This window comes from Patella vulgata, chromosome 6 (assembly GCF_932274485.2).
Source record: "Patella vulgata chromosome 6, xgPatVulg1.2, whole genome shotgun sequence".
Classification (NCBI taxonomy): Eukaryota; Metazoa; Mollusca; class Gastropoda; family Patellidae; genus Patella; species Patella vulgata.
In genome coordinates, this window is record NC_065884.2 from 16,117,665 (window position 1) to 16,144,600 (window position 26,936).

The 26,936-nt window shown below is 33.4% G+C and overlaps 1 protein-coding gene across 4 annotated transcripts in view; it reads right to left on the bottom strand.

Moving 5' to 3' along the window:
- Positions 1–1,690: 1,690 nt before the first annotated feature.
- LOC126823666 (phosphorylase b kinase gamma catalytic chain, liver/testis isoform) overlaps positions 1,691–26,936 on the bottom strand; it is a 31,594-nt gene continuing 6,348 nt past the window's right edge. Inside the window, exons 1-13 of one of the 4 annotated variants that reach the window (XM_050552635.2) lie at positions 26,690–26,748; positions 26,195–26,430; positions 19,103–19,278; positions 17,510–17,564; positions 12,092–12,157; positions 11,370–11,442; positions 10,486–10,576; positions 10,105–10,195; positions 9,483–9,512; positions 8,731–8,854; positions 5,400–5,480; positions 4,992–5,033; positions 1,691–4,246 (exon numbers count right to left, since the gene is read on the bottom strand). In XM_050552635.2, the coding sequence (XP_050408592.1) occupies positions 4,001–4,246; positions 4,992–5,033; positions 5,400–5,480; positions 8,731–8,854; positions 9,483–9,512; positions 10,105–10,195; positions 10,486–10,576; positions 11,370–11,442; positions 12,092–12,157; positions 17,510–17,564; positions 19,103–19,278; positions 26,195–26,316 (1,197 nt within the window). In that variant the 5' untranslated portion in view covers positions 26,317–26,430; positions 26,690–26,748 and the 3' untranslated portion in view covers positions 1,691–4,000. The other 3 variants (XM_050552634.2, XM_050552636.2, XM_050552637.2) reach the window with 3 other exon arrangements.

The window sequence follows — 26,936 nt, forward strand, 5'->3', positions numbered from 1 at the left end:
TAAAAAAAAGATGAAAAGAGTCTTTCACATGCGATACTGGTTAATGTCAATATCCTTTAGGTTGCATTAATTTCATGATTATATTAGTAAATAATATAATATTCCTTGACCTTCCTTGTCAAACATCCATCAGCCATGGCATACTTTTATTTGAATTGTAATTTATAGAGCCACCCGCCAGTAAGATTACACATATCAGGGGCGGATCTAAAAATTTTGAAAAGGGGGGGCGCTGCAAAATGAAGGCATTGACCGCGGAGACGGGGCACGCCGCTGTGGGGGGGGGGGGGGGTCCCCAAGAAAATTATCCGACATTTCCTTGCATCTGTAGCCATTCCAAGAGCTATTTCCCAGACTGGTGTGTTTGAGTCAATGGTTTGAGTCATTTGGGATCCCTACAAGGGTTGGGAACGGACATATTTGAGTCTGAGAAAAGGCACTTTCAGCAGTAAAAAAGGGCACTGCCAATGTGTACGCGGGACCTCGGTTTTTCGTTCCATCCGAACGACTAGACAGCCGCCTTGTCAGGCCCTCCGTCCTGCATCACTGACAAGGGGCCTGGGAACCACACCAGAAAATTTGGATGAACTTTCTCGACCAATGCAGGGATCGAACACCCGACCTCCAGACTCGCGAGCCAGCATCTTAGCCACGTGATCCCCTCGTACCCTATGGATTCGGCTGCCATTTCGGCTGCCAAATAAAAACATATAAATTGTGTTGTGTTTTTTTTAAATAAAAACATATCCCACAACACACTGTGGAAGTAATTGGTAAAGGCTGATTCACAATAGACAAAATAATAATCTAAAAAACGTGTAGAATGCACTAAGCAGGCATAAACGACTGCCATTCAATTTGAACTGTTCACTTATTTTACTGAACATAATTGATAAGAAATTACAATATTTTTTATAAATCACTTTATATACATTCATATCATATTAATTAATATGTGCTTTTAGAACCATTTTTGTCTATTTCAAGGTTCCAAAAAATAAGAGCCATCTGCCCTTTAAGCAAATGGAATCACTAACCAGGAGGTTGAGCTTCTCAGTATTTTCTCACCTGCTTTTCCATTGTCAGGGCCTGGCAACAAAAAGGGTCTAGTCATTTGGATGACACAAAAAAAAAACCAAACAAGGACCCCTGCATACCATTGATAGGTCGTATAAGAGGCCCTCACAGTTGGAAATAAAAGTAGGCAGTATTTACCACTGTCAGGATTAATTTCCCTCAAAGCACGTTGCATGGCAACTCATCTTCATTTGACAGGTTAGTGCAAAGATCAAATAAGTCATATGGAATTTAAATTCCATGTATAATAATAGCCAATAATGAAACTGATACCCGCTTGCCTTAATCCAAATAAATAAATTGAGATTATTTTTTTTTGGCACACTTAGTCAAGCTGCAGGTGTAATGAAACTATACCAAGTTTAATCACTCTTCTTTAATTACGAATTAGTTATCATATTGCAAAATCTGGATAAATGAAATAGCTTATATCTGCTCAGCCAAAGTACAAAATGCTCATTATTCACCTTATGAATATCTACACCAAGGTCGAACATTGATATTGTGTTCCAATTAGAAGCATATTTATTGTGATACTCAGATGAATGGATGGAAAATGGTCTCCTGCTTTCTCGGAAAGGCAATGGAAATTAACAAAAAAAGAAGAAGACAATTTTAGTTTTCGGAGAGATTTTTATTCTCTGACAGAACATGAAAAGCATATCATATGATTTCAATGGTTCACAAAAAGAAATATTAATTTCATACCTGCTCTATTAAATAGTTGAAGATCAACATTTACTTGAAACAGAAATTATGCTTCACATATACGGTAATAAAAAGAATATATTATTCTAAGAAGCAACTTTGGTTTTTTGAATAGTTGGAATTATTGAGTCACATCTTACATTTATAACCATATAACATTTACAACAATGAGGTTTTCAAAAGTAATATCATATCAAAAATAACAACAGCAAAAATACATGTAGTTAAACTGTAAAGCTGCTGATTATCATTTATGGGTTTTGTATTTACCTCAAAGAATTAAATCTGATTGTCACCATTTGGGGGGGGGGGGGGATTTTGAATCCCTTGCAAACTGCAATTTTTTAAAGGGTGACTTTCTGAATATCTCTATAAATATGGTTAAATTGCATTCCGTATATGATTAATTGAAAATTCTTCAACATTTAGCATCGTCTGCAGACGATAAAAACAAAATCTTTTGATGGGCGTTGTTTTTAAATCTCACGGATTCAAAGTGGGGAGATCATCTACTATGGATATTTCGGTTTTGTCTTCTTTCTAATTAAATTGTAAAATAGTCATATTTTAGTACATAATAAATCGTGAAGTATTGGATATTGTCAGAAAAAAGTAAATGACCATCAGCATATTTAATAAGAGCAAAATATGATTTTTGTTAAATTATCAATGTAGGTAAAGGAAGGATATAATTTATATCATGAAAATGAGAAAATAAATAATGATAAATTTAATGGCATAATGAATATGGTAGTTATGAAAGATCATAAAATAGTGTAAATATGAAATTAAATTTACATTCAGCTACATGTAAGGCCACAAAAAAAATTATTCTGGTTCTCAGACATTCCCCCCTAAAAATCTGAGGTAATTGGGGTAAATAATATGACTGCTCATACATGTAAATATCACATTCTAAGGCATTATATTTATCTCACCATGTTGTTATTAGGAATGCATGATTATCCAGTATTTTTTATGGGACTAGCCTATTTGATGGTCGAGTCTACGGTATATTTCCAAATTCATTACAAAATTTTTATAGAGTTACTTTCGGTCCCGTAATTAATGTAACTATTCCAAAAAATGAAAGGAAATGGGTTTAAAGTCTGCATCGACTGAGCTAATGATGACAAAAAATAAAAAATGCCATGTAGCTCTATTTAAGTGCCACAGGAGTATCTGAGAAACACAATATTTTTTAATATACGGCCTAATCAATATGAAGACATTTAACAGCATTTCATTGCATGCTTTTTCGTTGACAAAATTATGCATGTGTTTAAATTCAAGTAAATCTATTAATAGATTTGACACCCACAATAATTGCACTAAAATATTTAATAATTATTTCATTGCTTGTACTAATTTTATTACAATCTAATAGATTTTTCAATGGTATGAATTAATATTCCTTCAAGTATTTGAAATAAATAAAAAAATTACTTGAATAATGTATATGTATTGACATACATGTATATGAACACTGACTTTAATAATGACTTTACAATATTTAAAGCTTTCTGGTGAAACTAATGGTATTTTCGTAATGATCAAATAGACATGTATTTAAACATACATGTACATTATAAATACAATACATCTAAAATCACAGTTCATGGCAGAAAACATTTTGTTCAATATGTTGAGATTTGTGCATATTAGGGTTTGACTATATCTTTAGTTTTGTGATAATAAATGGGGGTATATGCACCACTGGCCAGTTGTTATACTACAGCTGTATGAAGATCGTTCATGTCTGCCTCGCGTCTTTATTTAACTCCTGTACTTTAGATGGTGATGGTAGTAGTCTTTAATAAAGCTTTCATGTCTGCCTCATGTCTTTCCTTAACTCCTGTACTTTAGATGGTAGTAGACTTGAATTAATACAACTTTCATGTCTGCCTCACTCTAGTATATTTTGAATATTAGATCTTTAGGAGGACTTTATAAAGTCATATATTTATGTGCATATACATGTACCTTGTGTAAATTAAAGGTATTTCAATAGAAACAGGTGTATTATAGATTAACAATCCCATTCAATGAACATAATCCATTTATAACGTATAACACAACTAAACAAACATCTTCAAGCTGAGTTGAAGAAAGCATTAACCAAAACTTGGAACCACACATTAAAATATCGCGTTAAAAAAAGGGTCCACATCACAGTTGAATTGATAAAAACATAATCCCTGAGTTAACTTGAGCATCAGAATTGGGTTAAAATTGTATTTTTCCAGTCATCTCTTAAAGTATGTTCGAACAACGCTGCTCTATTTTGGTTATCTCCCCTTTTAACCCAATGTCCGTACATTCCAAATGCAGCTCCGTCAATAAGTTTTCTACACAATTTGACACTGTATGGATTAGTTTTTAAAACGTCACTTGATATTGGTAATGGATTGACATAGAAGAATTTTAATCTGTAGAAAAACCTAGCACATAATATTGCCGCCTGAAAAAGAAAGAAACAATAATGGATTATGTTTTGATTTAATTTAATCAGATTGTTATTTGGAGAGAGTGAGAGAGAGAGAGAGAGAGTGAGAGAGAGAGTGGAATGGGGTTTAATGTCCACTCGACACAAACTATGTCATTTCGGGACTAACATGTTTTTTTAATTTTATTTCAATAATTCGCTTGCGCTTAGGGGTCTTTAGCAGTGGGAGGAAACCAGAGGACCTGGAGAAAACCCACGAGGTTGGGCAGGATTGTTATTTGGAATACTGTGGGGTGCCGTAGTGGCTCAGTAAGTAAAGCCCTGGGTCGCTAGCTTGGAGGTCTTGTGTTCAATCTTGGTGTTGACCAAGACAGTTCGTCCAGATATTCTGTTGTGGTGATGCGGGATGGAGGGCCTGGCAAAGGACAGCACATAGTCCTTTCAGATGGTAATTTAATTTCATACAAAAAAAGAATGGAATTGGCATCCCTTTTTCTTGGCACTTTAGTAATTCAATCGGAAATACATGGTACACATTGAACGTTTGATCAGGACTAGCCAAGTCATATCGAAATGTCACTCAGTACTAAACAGTAATTGTATTCCACAGAACTGTGACCAGTGAGGAAAAATATGTTTGCTGGTTTGTCCTGTGTGGAAAAATTGCCAGTCTAATATTGGATTTACACTTGATAATTTGCTGCCCATACAAAAAAAAAATTAAAAAAAGTTACCAATACATTTTAACAAATATACAAACCTTGAACACTCTTCGTGCATAAAATTTCTTTTCGGGACCAAGCTGCAAAACAAAATAGTTATTGATATCAAATCTGTGTGCCTTTGTGACAGTAACGTTTCAAAAGGGGAGTGGAAGTGACTTGAGAAACGCCTTTAGAAATAGGAAGCCACAGTGGCTTGGTAAGTTCAACGCTGGACCAGTAATCACAAAGGTCCAGGGTTTGATCCCGATGCTAGCTGATAAAGTTCCTCAGTATATTTCAACTGGGTTAGCCGTGTTGGTGGTGCAGGGATTAGGGTCTGACAAGAAAGGAAAAGCGCTTCTACTGGTAATTCTGTGAGATCATTTGTTTTAGTACATGTGTTACTATGGATAATTCATGGTCATTTTATATCGCAATAAATTTATAAATGAATGTATAGATACCTCTCTAACAAAGAATGGATGAGCTAAGCACTCTTTAACTGTCAGCCGTTTTTTAGGTTCAACAATTAATAATTTTGAGATCTGAAAAAAAGAAAAAAGAATAAAACATTTCATAATATTATTAGAGATTTATGTCACAGGAAAAAAAGTTGGGTTGCCAGGCAACGAAACATACGCCCACAGCAACTAAATCGTCCGGGCAGTCAACAACGGTTGTCGCATATTTTTACTTTTTTCGGTAATGAAACATTTATAATACACTAAAATCTGATTAAGAGCAACAACTCACTAAGTAATTATCAGAAAACTATTAGAACTTGTTTGGTTTTTATAAAGTTCTGCCCCATGCTAACGTTTTGTATGCAAAGCTTTTAATATCATGGATTTAACTGTTTGTCATAAAAATTCATTGAAAATCAATATACTTGTTCGTCTCAAGATCTTAAACTCTGTGTGTCAATTTGAAGTCAATCAGATTATAACTTTAGCCTTTAGAGCATTACAAGATTTTGCAAAGTGATCAAGGGCCATAACTTTGGCAGTAATTATCGGAAATCGTTGAAAATCAATAGGAATCTTCGTTTCATGACCTCAAACACTGTGTTTAAATTTAAACTCAATCGGATATTAACTTTAGCCTCTAGAGCATCCACAAGATTCTTTGAAGTGATCAAGGGCCATAACTCTGGCAGTAATTATCGGAAATCGCTGAAAATCAATAGGCTTCTTTGTCTCATGACCTTAAACACTGTGTATAAATTGAAAGTCAATCGGATATTAACTTTGGCCTCTAGAGCGTCCACAAGATTTTTCAAAGTGATCAAGGGCCATAACTCTGGCAGCAAATATTGGAAATCGCTGAAAATCAATAGGCTTCTTCGTCTCATGACCTTAAACACTGTGTATAAATTTAAAGTCAATCGAATATTAACTTTCGCTTCTAGAGCATCCACAAGATTTTTTGAAGTGATCAAGGGCCATAACTCTGGCAGTAATTATCAGAAATCGCTGAAAACCAATAGGCTTCATCATCTTATGAGCTTAAACACTGTGTATAAATTTAATGTCAATCGGATGTTAACTTTAGCCTCTAGAGCATCCACAAGATTTTTTGAAGTGATCAAGGGCCATAACTCTGGCAGTAGTTATCGGAAATCGTTGAAAATCAATAGGTTTCTTCGTCTCATGACCTTAAACACTGTGTATAAATTTAAAGTCAATCGGATATTAACTTTGGCCTTTAGAGCATCCACAAGATTTTTTGAAGTGATCAAGGGCCATAACTCTGGCAATAATTATCGGAAATCGTTGAAAATCAATAGGCTTCTTCGTCTCATGACCTCAAACACTGTGTATAAATTTAAGGTCAATTGGATATAACTTTGGCCTCTAGAGCGTCCACAAGATTTTTCAAAGTGATCAAGGGCCATAACTCTGGCAGTAATTATCGGAAATCGCTGAAAATCAATAGGCTTCTTCGTCTCAAGACCTTAAACACTGTGTATAAATTTAAAGTCAATCAGATATTAACTTTAGCCTCTAGAGCGTCCACAAGCAATTGTGGATGCCGGACCGACGGACGGACGGACGGACAGGGGCAACGACAATATACAACCACATTTCAATGTGGGCGTATAAAAATACTCATGTTAGGGTAACCCACTGAGTCAAAATTTGATCTATTAAAAAATAAACTTTCTACAGCGATGATCACAATCAAATAGCCAGTTCCCAAGTCATTAGAAGACAGACACGCAGATAATGCATAAACTGGAGAAGCTTGTATTAGCCTATAAATAGCCATCTCATGTGAAATTAAATCATAAATAATCTATTGTTAACATTCCAAATTACAGTAAGGCCACACAAAATAAATGTCTTGTTTCTCGGGCAACTGACAGCTGAAACTGTAGGGAGGGAGGGCGGTTTCTTTTTTTTTTTTACTCATTGATGGTGCAAAATAAAATTTGGCTATTGCTGAAAATTGTTGGGGCGGGAGGGCGGTCTTTCTTTTCTTTTTTTTTTAAAATGAGAAAGTCATTACTTGTTTACGTTTTTGCTTTCCGTTATATTCAACTTTATTGTACATACTTAAAACATAAACCCAAAATCAAGTCTACTAAAACACTGAGACTGAACACTGACTGAAAGGAAAATAATTTTCCATATTTAATTCACATAATTGAAATTGGTTTAAAATAAAATTCCATACGACTATGTAATAGCCCTCCATAAAGACAACAATATTTTTAAAAACTAAGCCTCTTTCACCAGGTGTATCAAAAATAATAATCATGGTAAACAGTATTTAAAACTAAATCTAGTATCGCCGGTTTATTTATAATTATTTACCGAATTCCAACCAATGCATGTCACACCGTGTCATCGGTATTGGAGATTGCCGGAAATATTGTTTCTTGGGATATTCGGTGTGTTTCTCAGGATATTCGGTGTTCTATCCGGTGTTTATATTGAATGACTATTTAAATCTAACTAACAACTGGTCAGTAAAACCATCAAATCGGTAATCCAATTATTATTTTCTGGATTATCGAAACTACCGTAAATGTGCTAATAATGACCCAGATTCTAAGGTATGCATTATGACGACTATCGTCATCGTATCGTATTCTTAGCTATAATTAATTAACCTGTTCTACGGTTCATTATTTTATCAATAGGATTTTCCAAACAAGGACCGACTGAAGCCGGCAATAATGAGCCGATTACGATCGAATGATTGAAATATTGTCGCCAATGACTTTTAACACGAATCAAATTCTAGTTTATCAGGGGAGGTAATTAATATCACGTGATACAAAATGGAGGTTCTTTCGATATCAATAAAAAAGGCAAATCTGCCAAACTTCGCCATTGTTCGGATAAAAAAGACAGCATGTTCATCTGAATCAGTTTTAATACATTTGAATAGATATACATGTATGGCGGATGTAGGTACATGCGGGATATTTTTTTTACGACTTGCTTGTCGATGTGCGGGCGGGCGTTACATATTTATTTTTTTCATCAAGACTAATAAATAGACTGCACGCGCAACCAATTTTGCGTGCGGGCGGTGCCCGAGAAACAAGTTATTTTATTTGTGTTGCCTAATATAGCTTGTTGGTTGTTACAACAGATTTAGAAAATTACATTGGCTTCTTTTTTAAATTCACTATATCATTAACTATACTGCTAGGAGCGGAATATTTTGGTTTAGTACAATTAATAATTTCGAAGCACATGGGTTAGGCAAGAACAGTATTTTCCTTTTGCTTTTACTAGGTCTAAAACATTCGTTGAGTTTATCTAAAAGAAAAAAAAAATTTACCAGATCTTTAGGGGTTTCACTAATATCATCCCATTCTGGACTACCAAATGAATAATTAGCTTGCATAATAGCTCGTAACATTAACATCTGTTTTCGATGCCAAAATGGAGGAGAGCCGCAGAGTCTGAAATATATGGCACATCATCTTTTAAACTGTATGTTAATTTTAAATGACAATGTTGATATTCACCGATCTTACATATAAGATAGAATTGATTAATTAAAATGGAATGAGATTTATTTTTCTAATATTTATTTTTCTACTCTTATATCGAATTCCAACTGCCAAGGGATCTTTTACGTGCACGCCAATATGTACACGGGACCTTGTTTTTTCGTCTCATCAGAATGAATGAATGGATGAATGAATGAAATAGGGTTTAACATCCTACTTTTCTGCACCAACTAGTCTGATAAAGATGGCAATATACCAAACAGTGTACTGTGAGGGATATTCTGCCAGGACAGCAATTGAATTCCAACTGTCAAGGGTTCTTTTATGCGCTCGCCAACAGGTATACAGGCTGTCATTTTTCTGTCCCATCTAAACGACTAGACACTAGGCCCTTGCAGTGTCCACTGACACGGGGAAACCACAAAGAATTTTTTGGTCAACACCAGTCTTCCTGGTCAGTGAGTCAGCGCCTTACCCACTGAGCCACTGTGGCTCCCACATCAGAGAATGGTTTGTTTTAGTAAATCTGACAGTTTCTTATCTAGAGATCTATAGAAAATTGAAAGCGATTACTCACAATGTAAACATGATAACACCACATGCCCACCTGTAAAATTAAAAGAAAAAAAAATATACTTGTTCATCTCAAGATCTTAAACTCTGTGTATCAATCTGAAGTCAATCGGATTATAACTTTAGCCTTTAGAGCATCACAAGATTTTGCAAAGTGATCAAGGGCCATAACTTTGGCAGTAATTATCGGAAATCGTTGAAAATCAATAGGAATCTTCGTTTCATGACCTCAAACACTGTGTATAAATTTAAACTCAATCGGATATTAACTTTAGCCTCTAGAGCATCCACAAGATTCTTTGAAGTGATCAAGGGCCATAACTCTGGCAGTAATTATCGGAAATCGCTGAAAATCAATAGGCTTCTTCGTCTCATGACCTTAAACACTGTGTATAAATTGAAAGTCAAATGTAAACATGATAACACCACATGCCCACCTGTAAAATTAAAAGAAAAAAAAAACCACTTTAGTTCATTTTTATTATTCATTGCATATAAATAGTTCAAAAATATGATGCAATCGATCTTTATTTCATCAATATTCATGATTTCCATTTTAGATTCTGATTTGATAAAGTCTGAATCGCTGAAAAATTTAAAGAGATTATCTGGATTTGAATACTTACATATCTACTTCTTTACCGTAACCTGGAGCATTATCATACATAGAAACAGCTAAAACTTCAGGTGCTAAATAACCAGGTGTACCACATAATTCTACAAGTAATAAACATCCATATATTATATATTATATAGAAATCAACCATATTATACATTATACAGAATGAAACATTAGGCAAAATGGACTCTGTTAGCATAAGGTCTGTGGCATGGTTTCTATTCCCCACTTGTAAGTGACAGGGGGTAGGGTCACTTGTTCAACCTTTCGGGTATTTAACGGTTCCTCCGGTTTCCTTCCACAGGTAAAGACCCCTATACGCAAATGAATTATTGAAATAAAATTGACCAATGTTAGTCCTGATATGAACAAGTTGTGAAAAACCTACCAGTTAATTCTTCATCTTTGTTGACAACTGTAGCAAAACCAAAATCTGATACTTTTACACTTAAATTATCATCTAGTAAAATATTTTCTGGCTGAAATATAAACATTGGTGTTGGGTAAAGCAAAAAAAAACAACCTGTGTTTACGATTACTTTGCCGGAAAAATAAGGTGGGATTTTTATTATCTATTTCCAAGCATTTCTAGCTTAATTATTGAGTAAGTTTCCCCAAGACCGAGTAGTGATATGGCCTGGGAAATCGATTTTGACTAAAAAAAAAAAAAAAAAAAAAAAAAATAGAGTCAACTGGTAGCTGAAAACAAGGTATTTATATTTTGGCCTTATAAACAACAGTGTCTATCACTATTAATCCAATTCTTATTCCAGGGACAAAACGTGTGAAAACCAGTGGGTCACAATGTTGTCAGACAGATTCTATGTTGATCACATGTTTAAGATCACAAGTGTGGTATATTTGGTATAGACAGTTGATTATTAAGTTATATTCAGTCTATGGGTCCATTGTACATAATTTCAGTTGACAAATCTGAGGCCCACAATATAAATAATAATATAAACAGTAGCCAGTTTGATGACCAATTGCTGATAAAGATGGCCTTTATATTCAACTTTAAATTATAAATGAAATGGAGTTTAATGTCCTAAAGGAGACAGACATACACCATGCAGTGTTCTATGAGGGACGTTTTGTCCAGGTAGCAGTGCTACGGCCTTATCTATTTCGAAATCCAAGTGTCAAGAGTTCTTTACATGCACGCTGATGTGTATATGGAACCTGTTCCTGTGTTATTAATAGTTCTGTTGTCTATATTTACAAACTATGTAGCAAATTCCAGGATAGTAGAAGAAGTAAATTTACACTCACCTTTAAATCTCTATGTACTATATTTTTATCATGTACAAATAATACAGCTTCTAATAATTGTCTCATTATAATTCTGTAAATAAATAACAACTGTTAAAGTTTCTGAACAATCAGACAATCAAGAAGATTAGATGATGAATTTTACAAGATTCTGCAAAATGATCAATTGTTTCAATTACTCTAGAGGGAGAAAATTTATGGGGTTTAACGTCCACTTGGCACAAACTAGGTCATTTTGGGTCTAACATATCGTTCGATTTTATTTTAAATTCAATAATTTGCTTGCGCGTAGGGGGTCTTTAGCAGTAGGAGGAAATGGGAGGACCGGGATAAAACCAACGAGGTTGGACAGGCGACCCTACTCCTTGCCATGTATAACCAGGGAATCGAAACCTCGCCAGATGATTCAATGACAGATCTTATGATACAGCACACACACGCTAACCATTCCCCCCCCCCCTTCAATTACTCTAGAAGTAATAAATGGAAAGTGTTTCAGCTGATAATAATTTCCAGAAAAATATGAAAATGCTCTAACCATTGCGTATACATTTTAGTAAATCGAATGATTACTCTAACCTTCAGAGGGTCAACAAAGAATTGTGGATAAGAGTAGGGGTGATGGCAATACATGTATACAATGAAAATTAAATGTGTTCATATAGAACTATTTGTTCCATACTTACATTTTACTTACTAAATATTCAAACTAAAAAGCTTACCTTGTACGTTTTTCTGATAACGATACAACTTCTGTTAAATAATCAAATAATTCACCTCTTTTACATCTAAAATATATAAAATCACAGATTATTTTTATGTGGTAAATAATTCATATTTCAAATTATAGTATGAAACTTGCGTCTAATAATAGGACGGATTGGGTACATACATATACATATAGGGTAGGAATCCAATATTCGACAATATTAACATAGAATACAATCACATTCAATAAATGGAATAAAATCATGGCATGAATCAGTCTAGACATCTCAATATACACGCCCAAGGAACTGGGGTTGATAGCCAATTATATTCAAGGTCCATTGCAGTAAAATAGTAAGACACATATATATGGCATTAAATGAAAAGTGTAGACTTTTTTTTTTATAAAATGTCTTTTTGTATGATTATATCATGATTATTCGGATTTGAAAAACCATTTTAATTTCACACCCCTTAATTTTTGACATATTTAACAAGAGTTTCACCTTTACTAAATTTACCTATGTTTTTTAAAAATTACCCAGCATTTGCCAAGAAGTAAAACATGAAATTATCCTGATTTTGAGTTATTTGTAAACAGTGTTGTAAATATATAACAAAGAGTGGATCCAGCCTTGGATGTCTAGCCAGTTTCTTCATTCTCATATTCACAAAAACAGTTTATATATATACTCCATGTCAAGCCATGTGCTTATTGTCTTATGCATGTATATCTAGTGTATAAGAGTAAAACTAAGACTCAGTAAGACATTAAATATGGGTCACCTAATTTTAACCAATCAAATTCAAGTACAATGTACTGCTATTATACCTTAATACCTAATACAACAATGGTACCATAATTAGGGTGATGGGGGGTGGGGGGATCAGACTAAACTAGCTGATACCTGCTGAAAAGAAATCACCATGACCTTATGTCATTTATGACCTAACAATACAAGGTCAAATATAAATGTAAAAGGTCAATCGATATTGCCATGGGCTATAAAAGATCTTAGCCAGAGCATGTCAAAAATCAATCAGATTGCTTTGGAAGAAGCTCAGCTAGAAAATTGTGTATCTAAAATAAACTAAGTCTAGACAACTAGTACATCATGTATGTGATAGAACAAAGCTAGGCTTTTAAAACCTAGTCTAAAATAAAGATATATTGCATCAAAATGCCAAAGGGAATTACATAAATCACAATGTCCACCAATATCTATATTCTCTTAATGGAATACAATAATCTATTACTGAGCAATATTCTCTATAAGTATTAAACAGTACCCGGTAATTGTATTCCATAAAATAAAGTTTAACAGCCTTTATGATGTGTTGTGCAGTCCTCCTGCACTTACTATTTTCAACTAGTAATTGCAGGAGGACCACACCATACATAAACAATTATACAAGAAAAACGCACAGACAGGACACAGTATACAGACATTTCAAATAATAAACAACTAATATCAGATCAAGTGAAGGAATCGAGGAGGAGCGGCTAACCGTAAATGTCCACTGCATTGTAGAAAACCACCCCTATAGTTATTCTCTATTTGTTTTTAACCGTTAATGTCTTTTGGTATGAATGAACCAAAAGAAAAGAAGATTTAATCACTGACCGATATTTCTATCAAGGACTTTTAAGTGCGAGTTACCTTAGTGTACATATGAACAGGAAATTTCAACAAGACAAAATAAATAATACATTTTTAAAACTAATCCTGACTTCATTCCAAACCAAAATATATAAATAAACATGGTGTGATTGACAAGGTCATATTAAATGGTTTCTATTTTCATATTTAACCCATTTTTAATGACCTGTATTTTAACGTAAAACTAAAATCATTCAATACTAAAGAACTTGGTCTTCAGTTTATTTTTAAACAACATTTAAAATCTATGCAAATGGGTCTATCAATCTGCGAACATTGACCTTTTTTTTCATTTAAAAATAAACTAGGTATTATACATGTATCTGGAACATTTAAAACCTATGCAAATGGGTCCATCAATCTGCGAACATTGACCTTTTTTCTTTATTTAAAATTAAACTAGGTAATATACATGTATCTGGAATTGAATAGAATCTGACTTGATGTGGATCCAAGGTAATGAATGAATGAAATGTGATTTTATGGCACGTCAGCACACCAAGCTATATTGAGCTAAATGGATCAAAGGTGGCTCAGTGAGTAAGGCACTGGCACACTAACCAGGTGGCCCGGGTTTGACCCCAGAATTTTCAAGAGCGGTTTCTCATTCATTGTCAGTGATGTAGGACGTGGGTCTGGCTAGCAAGTGTCTAGTCATGCGGATGGGCCAAAAACCCAAGGTCCTGTGTACAAATTGGCAGGATCTAGGACAATTCATCCCTGGCCATTTCGTCCCAGGACTATTAGTCTCCTAGGACTATTCGTCTCCTATGGCTATTCGTTCCAAGACACCTCATCCCCAAGAACAATTCGTCCCAGGACAATTCGTCTCATGACTATTTGTTCCCTTGTACAATTCATCCCCTAGGAGAACTTGTCCCCGGAGAACAATAATGGTAGTTCCATTATCAAAAACTGAATCAATATTTACTTTTTATCCTAAATCTCAGTTTTGATGCTAGTTTTACATCGTTTTACGTTTAGTATTAAATCTCGACTTTAACTTAATGGTTCCTGAAGTAATAATTGATAATTAATATGTTTAAATGGTTTCTCAATGTGGATTTGATTGATCTATGAAGGAAAATTGAAAGGATTGGGGTTTGATAGAATGCATGCACCTCCCCACGTCCACCAAAGGGTCTCATAATTGGCAGAAAAATAGTAGTCCTCATAGGCAGGAAGAGGTGTAACTACTAATTCCTTCCTTCATTTTTTTTAACAACCTGGGTACGAATAGTCCTAGGGGACGAATAAACCCAGGGGATGAATTGTCCTCGGGGGCTAATTATCCGGGGTCGAATAATCCTAGGGAATGAATAGTCCTAAGGAACGAATTATTCAGGGACAAATTGTCCTGTACCCCTAAATAAGAACCCTTGACAATTTGAATTTGAAATAAGAGTAGGCCTTAATGCTGCTGTCCGGGTCAATTATCCCAGTCGGTGCAGAACAATAATAGTTACTTAACCTTATTTCATTTCAGACTTGATGTCTCCTCAACGTAAATCTTCAGTCATCCCTTTAAGACAAACACGGTAATTTTTGCAAGGGAGAAGAATTTTGACCAAATTGAGACTTTGACGACTACTCTTTATCAATTTCCATGTCCAGCTTTCTTTTTCATAGCTTCCAAAACGACAAGGCTACTCCTAACAAGTGAAGGCCAGACTCAAACTCAAAATTTTCTATTTATGATGGGGTAATGGCAATGGGTAATGGTAATGGTCATGTAATGAGTAATAATATAATATGTTTCATTCATGTATTTTAATTTTAAAGATATATAAATGAACCAATTTTAAGGTGGGTTGTAAGGTTTTGAGTTAATGCATGAATGGAGCTAACGAATTCATACATTCACAAACTGTTATATTAACAAAGTCATGTATGTGTACATGTATAAACTGATTTATGTACAAACTGAAACCAATGGAAGTGTAAGTAGAAGTAATACAAAAAGCCTGCTATTTACGAACACATCACATAAAAATAGTCCAAACAGCCTCACTTTAAAAGTTAAGAAAATAAAAAATTTGAATTCTTCAACATCCACCCACTTGATATAGATGATTGAAATGATATAATATAATGTATGTTTTTATACACGAATGAATGAAATTCTTTATCCTCATTTACATGTTGTTTATATCTTTGAAAATATTACTGTAAACATGTTTTATTTATAAATAGAGACAGATCAAGTTGTCTGATTTTAAGAAATTATAATAAAATATGTTCTTTCAGATTGTTGAAATTTATGTTTTACGGCATGTTTACTGCATAATATATTATTTAATTCATTATTCATACAACATTTGCAAAAGATGCAAAAAATTACCCTAGTAACTTTTTAAAAAATTAGGCCATATAGAAAATAATGTTCTGGTTCTAAGACAAGGCTGTATCACTTACATGTAGATACAACCTCATAAACTCTGTTGACATTACCATTTTAAAGCATGTCAGGAACAGTATAATCTGTTTTAAAGGTTAGACTGAAAGATGCCAATCTTAGTCTTAATGGTACCGTATGGTTAATAAAATCACAAATTAATTGAACATAATTTTCTAAATTTATTGACAATACTAACAATCTAAATATTATTGTGACATAGACTGACTATCTCTGACAAAATAAAAAATACAAAAAAATAACACCTCCCTCCCTCCTTCCTGTACCAAGATATTTTAGAAGGATTGTCTGATAACCAGGATATTTTTTCTGTAGGCTTTACTACTTGATAAGTTAAATACTATTAATCAATGTTACCCAATAGATAATTTATTTAACATTACTTAATCCAGTGTTACTCAGAAGATTCTTGTTGAATTCAGACCAAACGAATCCAATTTTTAGTTTATTGAAGTTACGATAAATAAATAATCACTTGTGTCTTATGAACTAGTTTTTGTTTAAAACTAAGATCATTTCCACCCAAGAAATAAAAGCCTTAAAGGCAAAATTTAAATAAACAGGTTTTTCTGAAAAATAAAACTTCAAATTGGAGTGGCCTTACAAACGAGCACATTTGTAAAGAATATTTAATGGCCTTCAATAGATTATAATATAAGACATATTATATAACATTCTATTTTTATCCTGATCATTGTAATCCTGATAAATAGCTTTCTGTTTTTTGCTTTTATTTTGTCAAAGCATCACTACTAGCTAAATAAATATCACGTTTTAAGAGAGTGAGAGAGAAATGGGGTTCAACGTCCACTTGACACAAACTAGGTCATTTCGGGAATAACATATGCTTCAATTTTGTTTCATTAATTTGCTTGCACTTAGGGATCTTTAGCAGTGGGAGGAAACTGGAGGACCCGGAGAAAACCCACGAGGTTGGACAGGCGACCCTACTCCTTGTCACATAAAAGTGGGAAATCGAAACCCTGACACTTGCACGCGTTAACCATTCCACCCTCCCCCCATCACATTTTTTCAAGGCAGTAAATTCATCTCATAATTTTATTTATAGGAATATATGATTATCCAGTATTATTTATGATGTCAAAAACATTTATCAGGGTTGTGTTTTTGATAAATGAGTCTACGGTACATTTATGATATCAATTGAAACACTTCCTTTCAGGGTAAATAAATGTATGTGGTATTCAATGAGACTGTCATTATTTCATATACTCTTAAGTGACCCTTAATGAAGCCCTTTTTATGTGTCAAAGGAGTATTAGAAGATTTTATTTTTTTGTATACTGGGTATGATCCAAAATTTTGACCGAATAAAATAATAATATTAAACTTACAATTCAAACACTAAGAATATAAATGTAGGCGTTTCAAACCAGTCATGAAGCTCAACTGAAAATAAAAATACAGAATAATTAAAGGCACAATATTCCTGACCAAAGACAAATATAGACTGTCAGATCATACACAATATCAAATATATATAATAGACTTTCAGGTCATTCACAATATCAATTATAGACTTTCATAACATACAATATTGACTTTCAGATCATACACCATATCAATTATAGACTTTCAGATCATACACAATATCAAATATAAACTTTCAAACCATACACAATATCAAATATAGACTTTCAGATCATACACAATATCAAATATAAATTTCAGACCATACACAATATCAAATATAGACTTTCAGACTACACACATTATCATAACATAAAACTTAAAGATACATTATGGGAGATAAGATAAAGAGATGGCAGTTCTCGCTATAATAGTTAAAAACTAGATAGTGTAAAGGTAATTTGCTGGAAATTTCAGTCAAATTCATCCACTATGAGCCGAGAAAGAAGCGGGCGATATTTTTGCATGGTCTCGGTCATCATTACTAAAATTGTTAATATAAACAGCACAGTCTCGATTATCCACTTTTTCTGGTTTAATTATCAGTGGCCGTTAGCGCCATATAGGAATCTAATCCAGCCAACATCGAAGGCTAGCCTTGACATCGAGAGTTTATTATGGTCTGGATAAGTTAATTAATGTCTAATTGATAATTTAGATAACATTTTAGGCCTAAAGAAAGACTTGTAATAAGCAGATTTTGCTCTTGCATAATGCATGTTTAAAGAGGATATACATAAAACTTTTAGTTCAAAACCCTTCAAATGGATCAATCCTTACAGAATTTGTGTCTTTCTACAGTTCCCATAACACTAGTATCAACAGGATATATTTTAAAAAATAACCAATGATATTATATTCTGTTGTTGTTAAGTACATACATGTACCAGGGAAGGGCATTAAAAATATCATATCTCATAAACATTGTTTGAATAACTTACAGTGGGAGAACAATGAAACAGCAGCTAAGTCGTCAAGAGCAGTCAGTCAACGAGGGTTGTTACATATTTTTTTTTTTTAACTAATGAGAACATTTACAACAGAATAAATTCTGATTAAGAGTAACAACCCATTATCATAAATAATTAGAATTTGTTTGGCTTCTATTAGTTCTGGCCTATGCTAACGTTCAGTATATATACAAAACATAATCATGAATTTAGCGGTTCTATTTATCAGAAATCGTTGAAAATCAAGCACAATAACTCAGGCAATATTTATCAGAAATCATTAGAAATCAATAGGCATTGTTGTCTCATGCCCTTAAACACTATGTATGAATTTAAAGTCAATGGGATGATGTTGGGGTATAAAAAACATGTCATTTTAGGACTAAATGTAGTACAATTTTATTTCAATACTTATAACAGTGGAAGGAAACTAGAGAGACACAGAGAAAAACCCATGAGACTTAAATTTCGGAATACAACAGTCTAAAAGACATATTCCATTGTTTTTACATGTATGTCGTGATTAGTACAAAATAAATGACTAAAAAATAACTAATAAATACTAACTTATATGATCATGACCAGCACACATTCGTAATATATTAATTTCTCTGTATGTATCTTTCTTTGTTTGTTCTACTTGATATGTTTCACCCTTTTCTCCACTGATATCTATAATTTTTACAGCATATTCTTTACCCGATTTCTTCTCAAAACATCTTCTTACAGTACTACTCACACCTCTGTAATATACCAAACACAATTATTTACATCTCTATAAACATGCGTTTTTTTAAAAGAAAAAAGATTCCGATTAAATAAACCTATGTATTTCCTGGTTCCACTCTAGACAACTATTCAGCTTCTTTGATTGGCATTTAGTAATTGAACATATTAACACAAGGTACAATTTCATGGATACACAATTACTGAGTTTAATACTAAGCGACGCTTCGACGAGGATACTCTCGTCTTTATCAAGCAAATGAGTATCCTTGTTGAAACACCGCTTAGTATTAAACTCAGTAATTGCGTATCCATAAAATTGTACCTTGTGTTAACTATTCAGCTCAATAAAAAACAAACTACCGGTACCACTACCTTTTATTCCTTTACAAAAATTAGATCTACATATATAATATACATCTTTATAAAGTGACATTTAGTGATTGAGAAACACATTAAAAAGAATACAATTTTTATGGGAAACAACTTGTTTTATTCTGAAAGTAAAAGTAAAAGGACAACATTTTCGACAAGTATCCTCTTTTCGTTATCACCATGAAGATCAAATACATGTACATGTATACACTGTACTCAGAGACCTCAAATTTACTTATTACGTCATTCTGTTTGTTAACGATAAGAGAATATGTCCTGCTTTTAGAATAAAACCAGTGATTGTTTCCCCCCAAAATTAGTATTCTTTTAATATATTACTAACTTCAGATTTTCTTGGAACTCATTAAAGAATGGAAATATTTACATCTGTAAACGTATACCTATTTTTAAGACAAGTACAGTTTGTCAGTCTCACTATCCTGGCAACTGACATTTCTAATTCAAAACAAAACTATAGTCATACTATAGTACACAAATGTTACTGTTATGTTACTACTACCACTACTAACTGTTGAATGATGAAAGCAAGGTACAAAGTCCACACAACTGTATAGTGCAGCCAGGTGTATACTTATTATAGAGAAAACAACAATCCAATAATCCTTAAATACAACCCGACAATACATGTACCATCATTTATACATGTACTAACCCTTGTATATTGACACAACTTTTTTTAAACTTAACAAATAAAAGTGTTAACAACCTTTTAGCATGCATCAATGAATAAATAATGATTTTGATTTAATCAACCATATGTCTATCATACAAAAAAAACAAAAAAACTGTGAAAAAGGAGGTTGCTTAGAAATAAAAGATTTCTTCTTATATCCATTGTGTATTGGGGAAGTCTGTTCCTATAGTAAAGATATATTTTTGTTCAATGATTGGCCCAAATAAATTTATAGCCCTGGGGTACAGAAATTCTGATGCCTCTTACACTACTACAGTGTTTATGGATTGACAAAATACAGTAACAATTTGAAATAATTATGAACTTTGGACTGCAGTAAGGTTGTAGAAAACAAGGAAGAAAGATTCTTAGGAGTGATTACAGCATCTGTAGTCTATCCAATCTATAATTAACATTATAACCTAGTTAATAATCAACTTTATACACTGTGTATCAGTGTGTTCAAAATAGGATTTCCAGTCAAGCCAAATTTTGTGTTAATTTCGGAATTTCCTAGTACTATATTTAAAGCTGACGATCCTCAATTGACGGATTCTTTATCCTTAAAGGAGTTAAATCGCTAACATTTGGGACCTAGAAATTGACACAAATAGGTCACAACGCATATTATAATAATGTAATATGAATGTATATAAACTGATTTACATTCAATCGTTTCTGTTTTTACTCAAATTTCAAACTTTCAAACACGCCAGAAGTCTCAATCGAATGACAATCTCCAGCGTCTGGTTACCAATGGTAAAATGTTTATTTTGTCTTGAATATTGGATATCAGAAGCCCATCTTTTCCCGGTAAGATCACAACATCAATGTTGATTTAAATTGACAAATAATTTGAGTTTTCAATGTTGAAGACTTTGGATGATATTGAGTTAGAGACCTAGCTACTTTAAAATAACAATATTTTGAATGAAATGTCAATCCAAAAATAAATTCAATACCGATATAAATTAAACAAACCAGCAGCACCTACAGCAAGATTATTTGAGTTGACATTTCATTTTGATTTTGTTTTCTTAAAGATACATTAATTAAGATTTAGATAAAGAGTTGGTCGTTCTTGCTATACTAGTTCCAAAAAAAAGATAATGAAAATTGAATATACATGTATATACATATTTTAAATTTCTGACTCTCTCTGAGAGTCTAAGTGAAGTTGGTACTCAGGGAGTACGACATTGGCTCGCTAACCCCGAGGTCCCATGATCGATCCCTGCGTTGGCTGAGAAAGTTCATTGTGATTTTCCGACGTGGTTCCCCCTCGTCAGTAGTGCAGGACAGAAGGTCTAGCAACATATATACGTAAAGTTGTTCGGAAGGGATGATAACTGATATCCAGTGTACACATTGGCGTGCACGTAAAAGATTCCTTTGCAGTTGGAATTCGATATTATAGTAGGCAGTCGGGCCGCTGTCAGAGCAAAATTTCCCTCAAAGCACACTGGTGTATGTCAGTCTTCATTAGCCCCGTTGGAGCAGGACAGTAGGACATTAAACTCCATTTCCCCTCTGAGTTATCAGTGTTTGAAAGTTTGACAAGATATAGCATACCTTACATGTAGATTGTTTATTATCATATAGCAATGTTTTTTTACCGGTAATTAAATGGCGAAGGTTTTTCAATCCATTTAAATATGATAGTCTAGAGAATTCATTATAGGCTTGTCATAGTAAATGTAAAATCAATATATAATATTTGAAGCCAAAATAAAGTCCTGCAATAGGAAGATTTAACACTTACAAAATGCATCTTTAACTAAATGTTAAACAATAAGAATTAAGCTTATTAGATATTGTCCAAAAAATGATGATCATGTAGCTTTGTATATTTAACTTTTAACTGAACATAAAGCATTATAAAATGAAAGTAAAAGTGGAAATATTTCTGATAAAGATAAGATATTATTAATGGTTTCAGTTGAATTGACAGATAAATATCTTGTGTTACATCTACATGTATGATTGATGACTGTCAGGTTTATAACCTTCTTAATGACACACCCACGGTGAGAATTTCAAAGTCAATTCTTATATAATCTCCCTAATCTCTAAGCTATAAATATACAAAATATGTGTTTGTTATAACCAGAGGCTGTACTAGCATGACCCTAGACATAATATTGTTTATATGACTATGTTGTATACATGTATAGTCATTATTTTATTCTGTTTAAAGTACTACTTGCTAACTGGGAGGTCTCAATGTTGGTCAAGAAAGTTCCTCAGGATTTTCCGGTGTGATCCCTTGTCAGTGGTGCAGATCGGAGGACGTGGAAAGGAACAGCGTCCAGACGAGAGAGAGAGAGAGAGAGAGAGTTTAACATCCACTTGACTAAAACTAGGTCATTTTATTTCAATATAATTCACTTGCGCGCGTAGGTGTCTTTAGCAGTGGGAGAAAACTGGAGAAAACCCACGTGGTTGGTGACAGGCGACCCAACTCCTTGTCACGTACAACCTGGTAATCGAAACCACGCCAGTTGACTCAATGACAGACCTTATGATACAGCGTGCACGTGTTAACCACTCTGCATGCATGGCTTATGCCTGTCTTCATTAGCCAGGATGATAAACCCAATTTCATTTATAAATATGCATATACCCCTTTACTCTCCTACACAATATTTGTCACAATATGTACAACTATCCAAGGACACACATAAAAATTAAAAATATAACCAGAAATTCTGTGTCATGTTTACACTAGGTCAAACCATAAAAAAAATTCCAAATTAAAGAGATCTAAAGAAAACTAATTAATTAAATCAAAATGTCCTAATTCAAACAAATTAATCAAGATGGCTAGTCATGTAGTGAGGAATTTAATGATTAATATATTATATCAATGATGTCTATTTCTTTCAGACAATCATGTATGTACATGTACATGAATTGTAGTAATTTTAAGCAAAATAACAAACTTCAATATTAAAATGTTTTTAACAAAAAGTTATATTAATAATATATTATATACGGGTATACAGAATTCCAGATATACGCGACTTTGTTTTATCATTCTGTCTTTAGATGTAGTATTATTGGAATATCTAGGCTAGTAGTATAGACTACGGCTACACATAGTTTATCAAATCTCAAACACTATAACCTGATTCTGACATTTCAACACAAGAAGAAAATCATTAGAAATGTCTGCCTATTCAGACAACATAACTTACTTTCCTAGGATATCCTTTAAAACAAATTTTCCATTCATAGAAGTGTTAAATTCTGCATAATACTTCTCAATCATTATGTAGGGCTATCCATTTATGAAGTCTGTGAGGGTGGTAGTCACATGTTTGACCTCAGCTTCAAACATGACCTCAATAATAAGACACTTTAAGCATGAAGGAATATATAATGATGACATCACACAATATAAGCCTGCTGATTGGATATTTGAAGTTGTAGGGAATAAGAAACTGGGTGTAACTGTCTGTTCTAATTCACATGGAAACACACCCTCTGTTCACATAAGTGAGTAATCCATTGGATTAAATTAATCAACGGATTTAATACCGGAAAATAGAGAGGGCTGACTCAGTCATGGTTACAACTTATTTACAACTACAACAAACATGATTATAGCCCTTAGATTAAATACTAAAAGATTTACTCATTCAAGGAGAAGGGGTGATAATTAGTGTTAATCTTGTACAAGGTTTAATTATCAATTGACAAGTTATGGTATATCTATGTAATTAGAAAGCAATAAATAAATGAATTAGTTTGGTCAATAAGTAATTAGGCTGTGTAGAGGTCAAAACAGTAAATAAAATCAGATTATATGCATGGAGGTAATTAAATGAGGTACATGGAGGGGGGGGCAAAGACGACCTCCACCCCATCAGTGGCCTGGCGACCCGATGATCTCGAGGAGGGTGCACAGTATAATTTGTCTTCGTTAATGCTTTGGGATTGTTCCAGAGGATCTCCCTGTCAAGATCCATTCAGGTCCAGTCACAAACAAACAGGAAATAGGACTTCAAAAGAAGAAGAGAAGAGAAAAAGAGGAGAGAAAAACGAGTGAACACTATAGTGACACTTTTGTAGAAATCCAGAGTAAAAATCGTTATTTGAAATAAAAAAAAAATCAATTTATTTCTATATAAATAAAAGATACAACAGATGTTCTGTATGTGTTTACATGCTTATATATACATACAGAAGGTTTGTTTGACTTAGCTTGATGTAAATGTACATAACTGACACCATGGCCTATAAACCGAATTCTATCTTAGTACACTACCCTGTAGTGGTGTGTGATATACAGCAAATCTAATGTCATTTCAATCAATATCTAACCTCAACAAAATGCTAATACACAGTCACATGGTGAATACTTTATGGACTAGATCAGTAATATTAGAACCAGCAGCTAGTGGGATATTATTTTCAATGTAATAATATCTTGGACATTATTCTCAATTACATAATGGGTTTGGACACCAGCCAAAGTAGCAACTTATAAATGTACACACTGGTGATAGGAATAATGACCTTGCTAGGCATTACACTCTAGTCAAGGTTACTGAACGACTTTTACCAGACCCAACAGAACACAGGAATGCTCTGTGTATATGATTTTCAAAGGAGATTCCATTAGCTTATTCAAGCATTTTGTTTATAACATTTAATAGTAAAGGATCAGATGTATATGGTCTAGATATAGAAACAAGGAGGGCTGTTCTATAGATCATGAAACCAGTACATTTGTATTTTCATCACCTAGTCTACTAGTACTACCATATATATACAGATTTAATAGGAGAGAGAGAGAGAGAGAGAGAGAGAGAGAGAGTTTAACATCCACTTGACACAAACTAGGTCATTTTATATTTCAATATAATTCACTAGGTCATTTTGACACAAACTAGGTCATTTCGGGACTAACATATGGTTCAATTTTATTTCAACAATTCGTTTGCGCATAGGGGTCTTTAGCAGTGGGAAGAAACCGGAGGACCCAGAAAAAACCCACGAAGTTGGACAGGCGACCCTACTCCTTGTCTCGTACAACCAGGGAATCAATGACAGACCTTATGATACAGCGCGCATGTGCTAACCATTCGGCCATCCAACCCCCCTAATATCTACATGTAATAAACTATAACACATATTTATGGAAGAACCATTACTGATTTATTCAACTGCCCAACACATTTGTTACTGAACTTGCTTGAAAATATTGAGAGAATACTGTTCAAAATGTCCCCTAAATAAATAAGTAATTGTTCTTCCATAAATAAGTATGTGTTATAGTTTATTGCTCTATCCAATTACTAAATGCCCCTAAAAGATTATTTAATATGTTTACATACACTCAGTGTCTCAGTGACATACAGGCAATGTATGGGGAAATGGGAGGGTGCAGAGCCAAGACGCCTCCAAAATATTTAAGAGACCTAACATTCAGGCAAAGGCGGTCACAAAAAATTTTGCTATCATTGCAGTTCTGTTAAAACACTTTTTGAACATTAGGTGTCAAAGTCATGATATTAGAATCTTCCAGAATAATCTAATAGTACTACCAAGAATCTCACTGATCAATATTTGTTTTCTTCGTAAAAATTGTGATAGTCACTTTTTGATACATTTGCATTTAGTATAAATTAGTGGTCTAGTGATATTCGGGCACCTAAAAATGCCCCAAGAATCAACCATCACCTAAATCAAACAATTTCCATGCACCAATGCCCACATTTGAAATTTTATAGGAATAAACCCACCGACAACCTACATTTATAAAGTGTGGAAATGAGCCAAGAAATTTTACAACCATTTTTTTTTTTTTCATACTTTGAGGTCAAGGTAAAAAAAAAAAAAAATAGCATTTGACTTACTTTCCCAATATTTCCCTAGGTTCATACTTGGCATAGAATTCCTTTGCTTGGATTCTTGATGGTAGATCACCATCCACACTGTCCTCTATTAATTTATCTTGGGTCATTTTGAACACAACCATGAATACACTTCCACTATTAAAGGTACAAAACACTATACTGATGAAAGAATCTGGACTATTCCAATCTGTCCTCTATACTAGGCTGTTTGTCACGGGAATACATTCTGTCTTACACTAAAATAGAAAGAAAATAAATCTATATTCTCAACCTTTCATAATCCACAAATCCAACCGTATGATTTATTATAAACAAGAGCTTTAAAACCAAATGTCAAAGATGATGCAATGTTTCTATTAGACCAGTTCCAATAATATAATACGCAGAAATAGATTCAGTGTTTATAGACATTGAACCATATATTGTTTACAATCTATCCTTGATATTGATAGAACATAAGAAAAAAAAATCTGTTCCTATTATTGAGTATATTACATGTATAAATAGTGTGATCTACTGTCCCCTCATAACTTGACTATGTAAAGTTCATTGTATTACTTGATATACTATCTCTAAAATAGCTCATACATGTATGTGGAGCATACACCTATTATTCTACTGCTTCAGTCTATTGGCACATATACATGCATGGAAGAGATGAACAAGAGAATTTTTTCAAGATCATGATAAGACATTCCAATGTCACCTTATGAGTTGCATAATATCATGCAGTATAATCGTG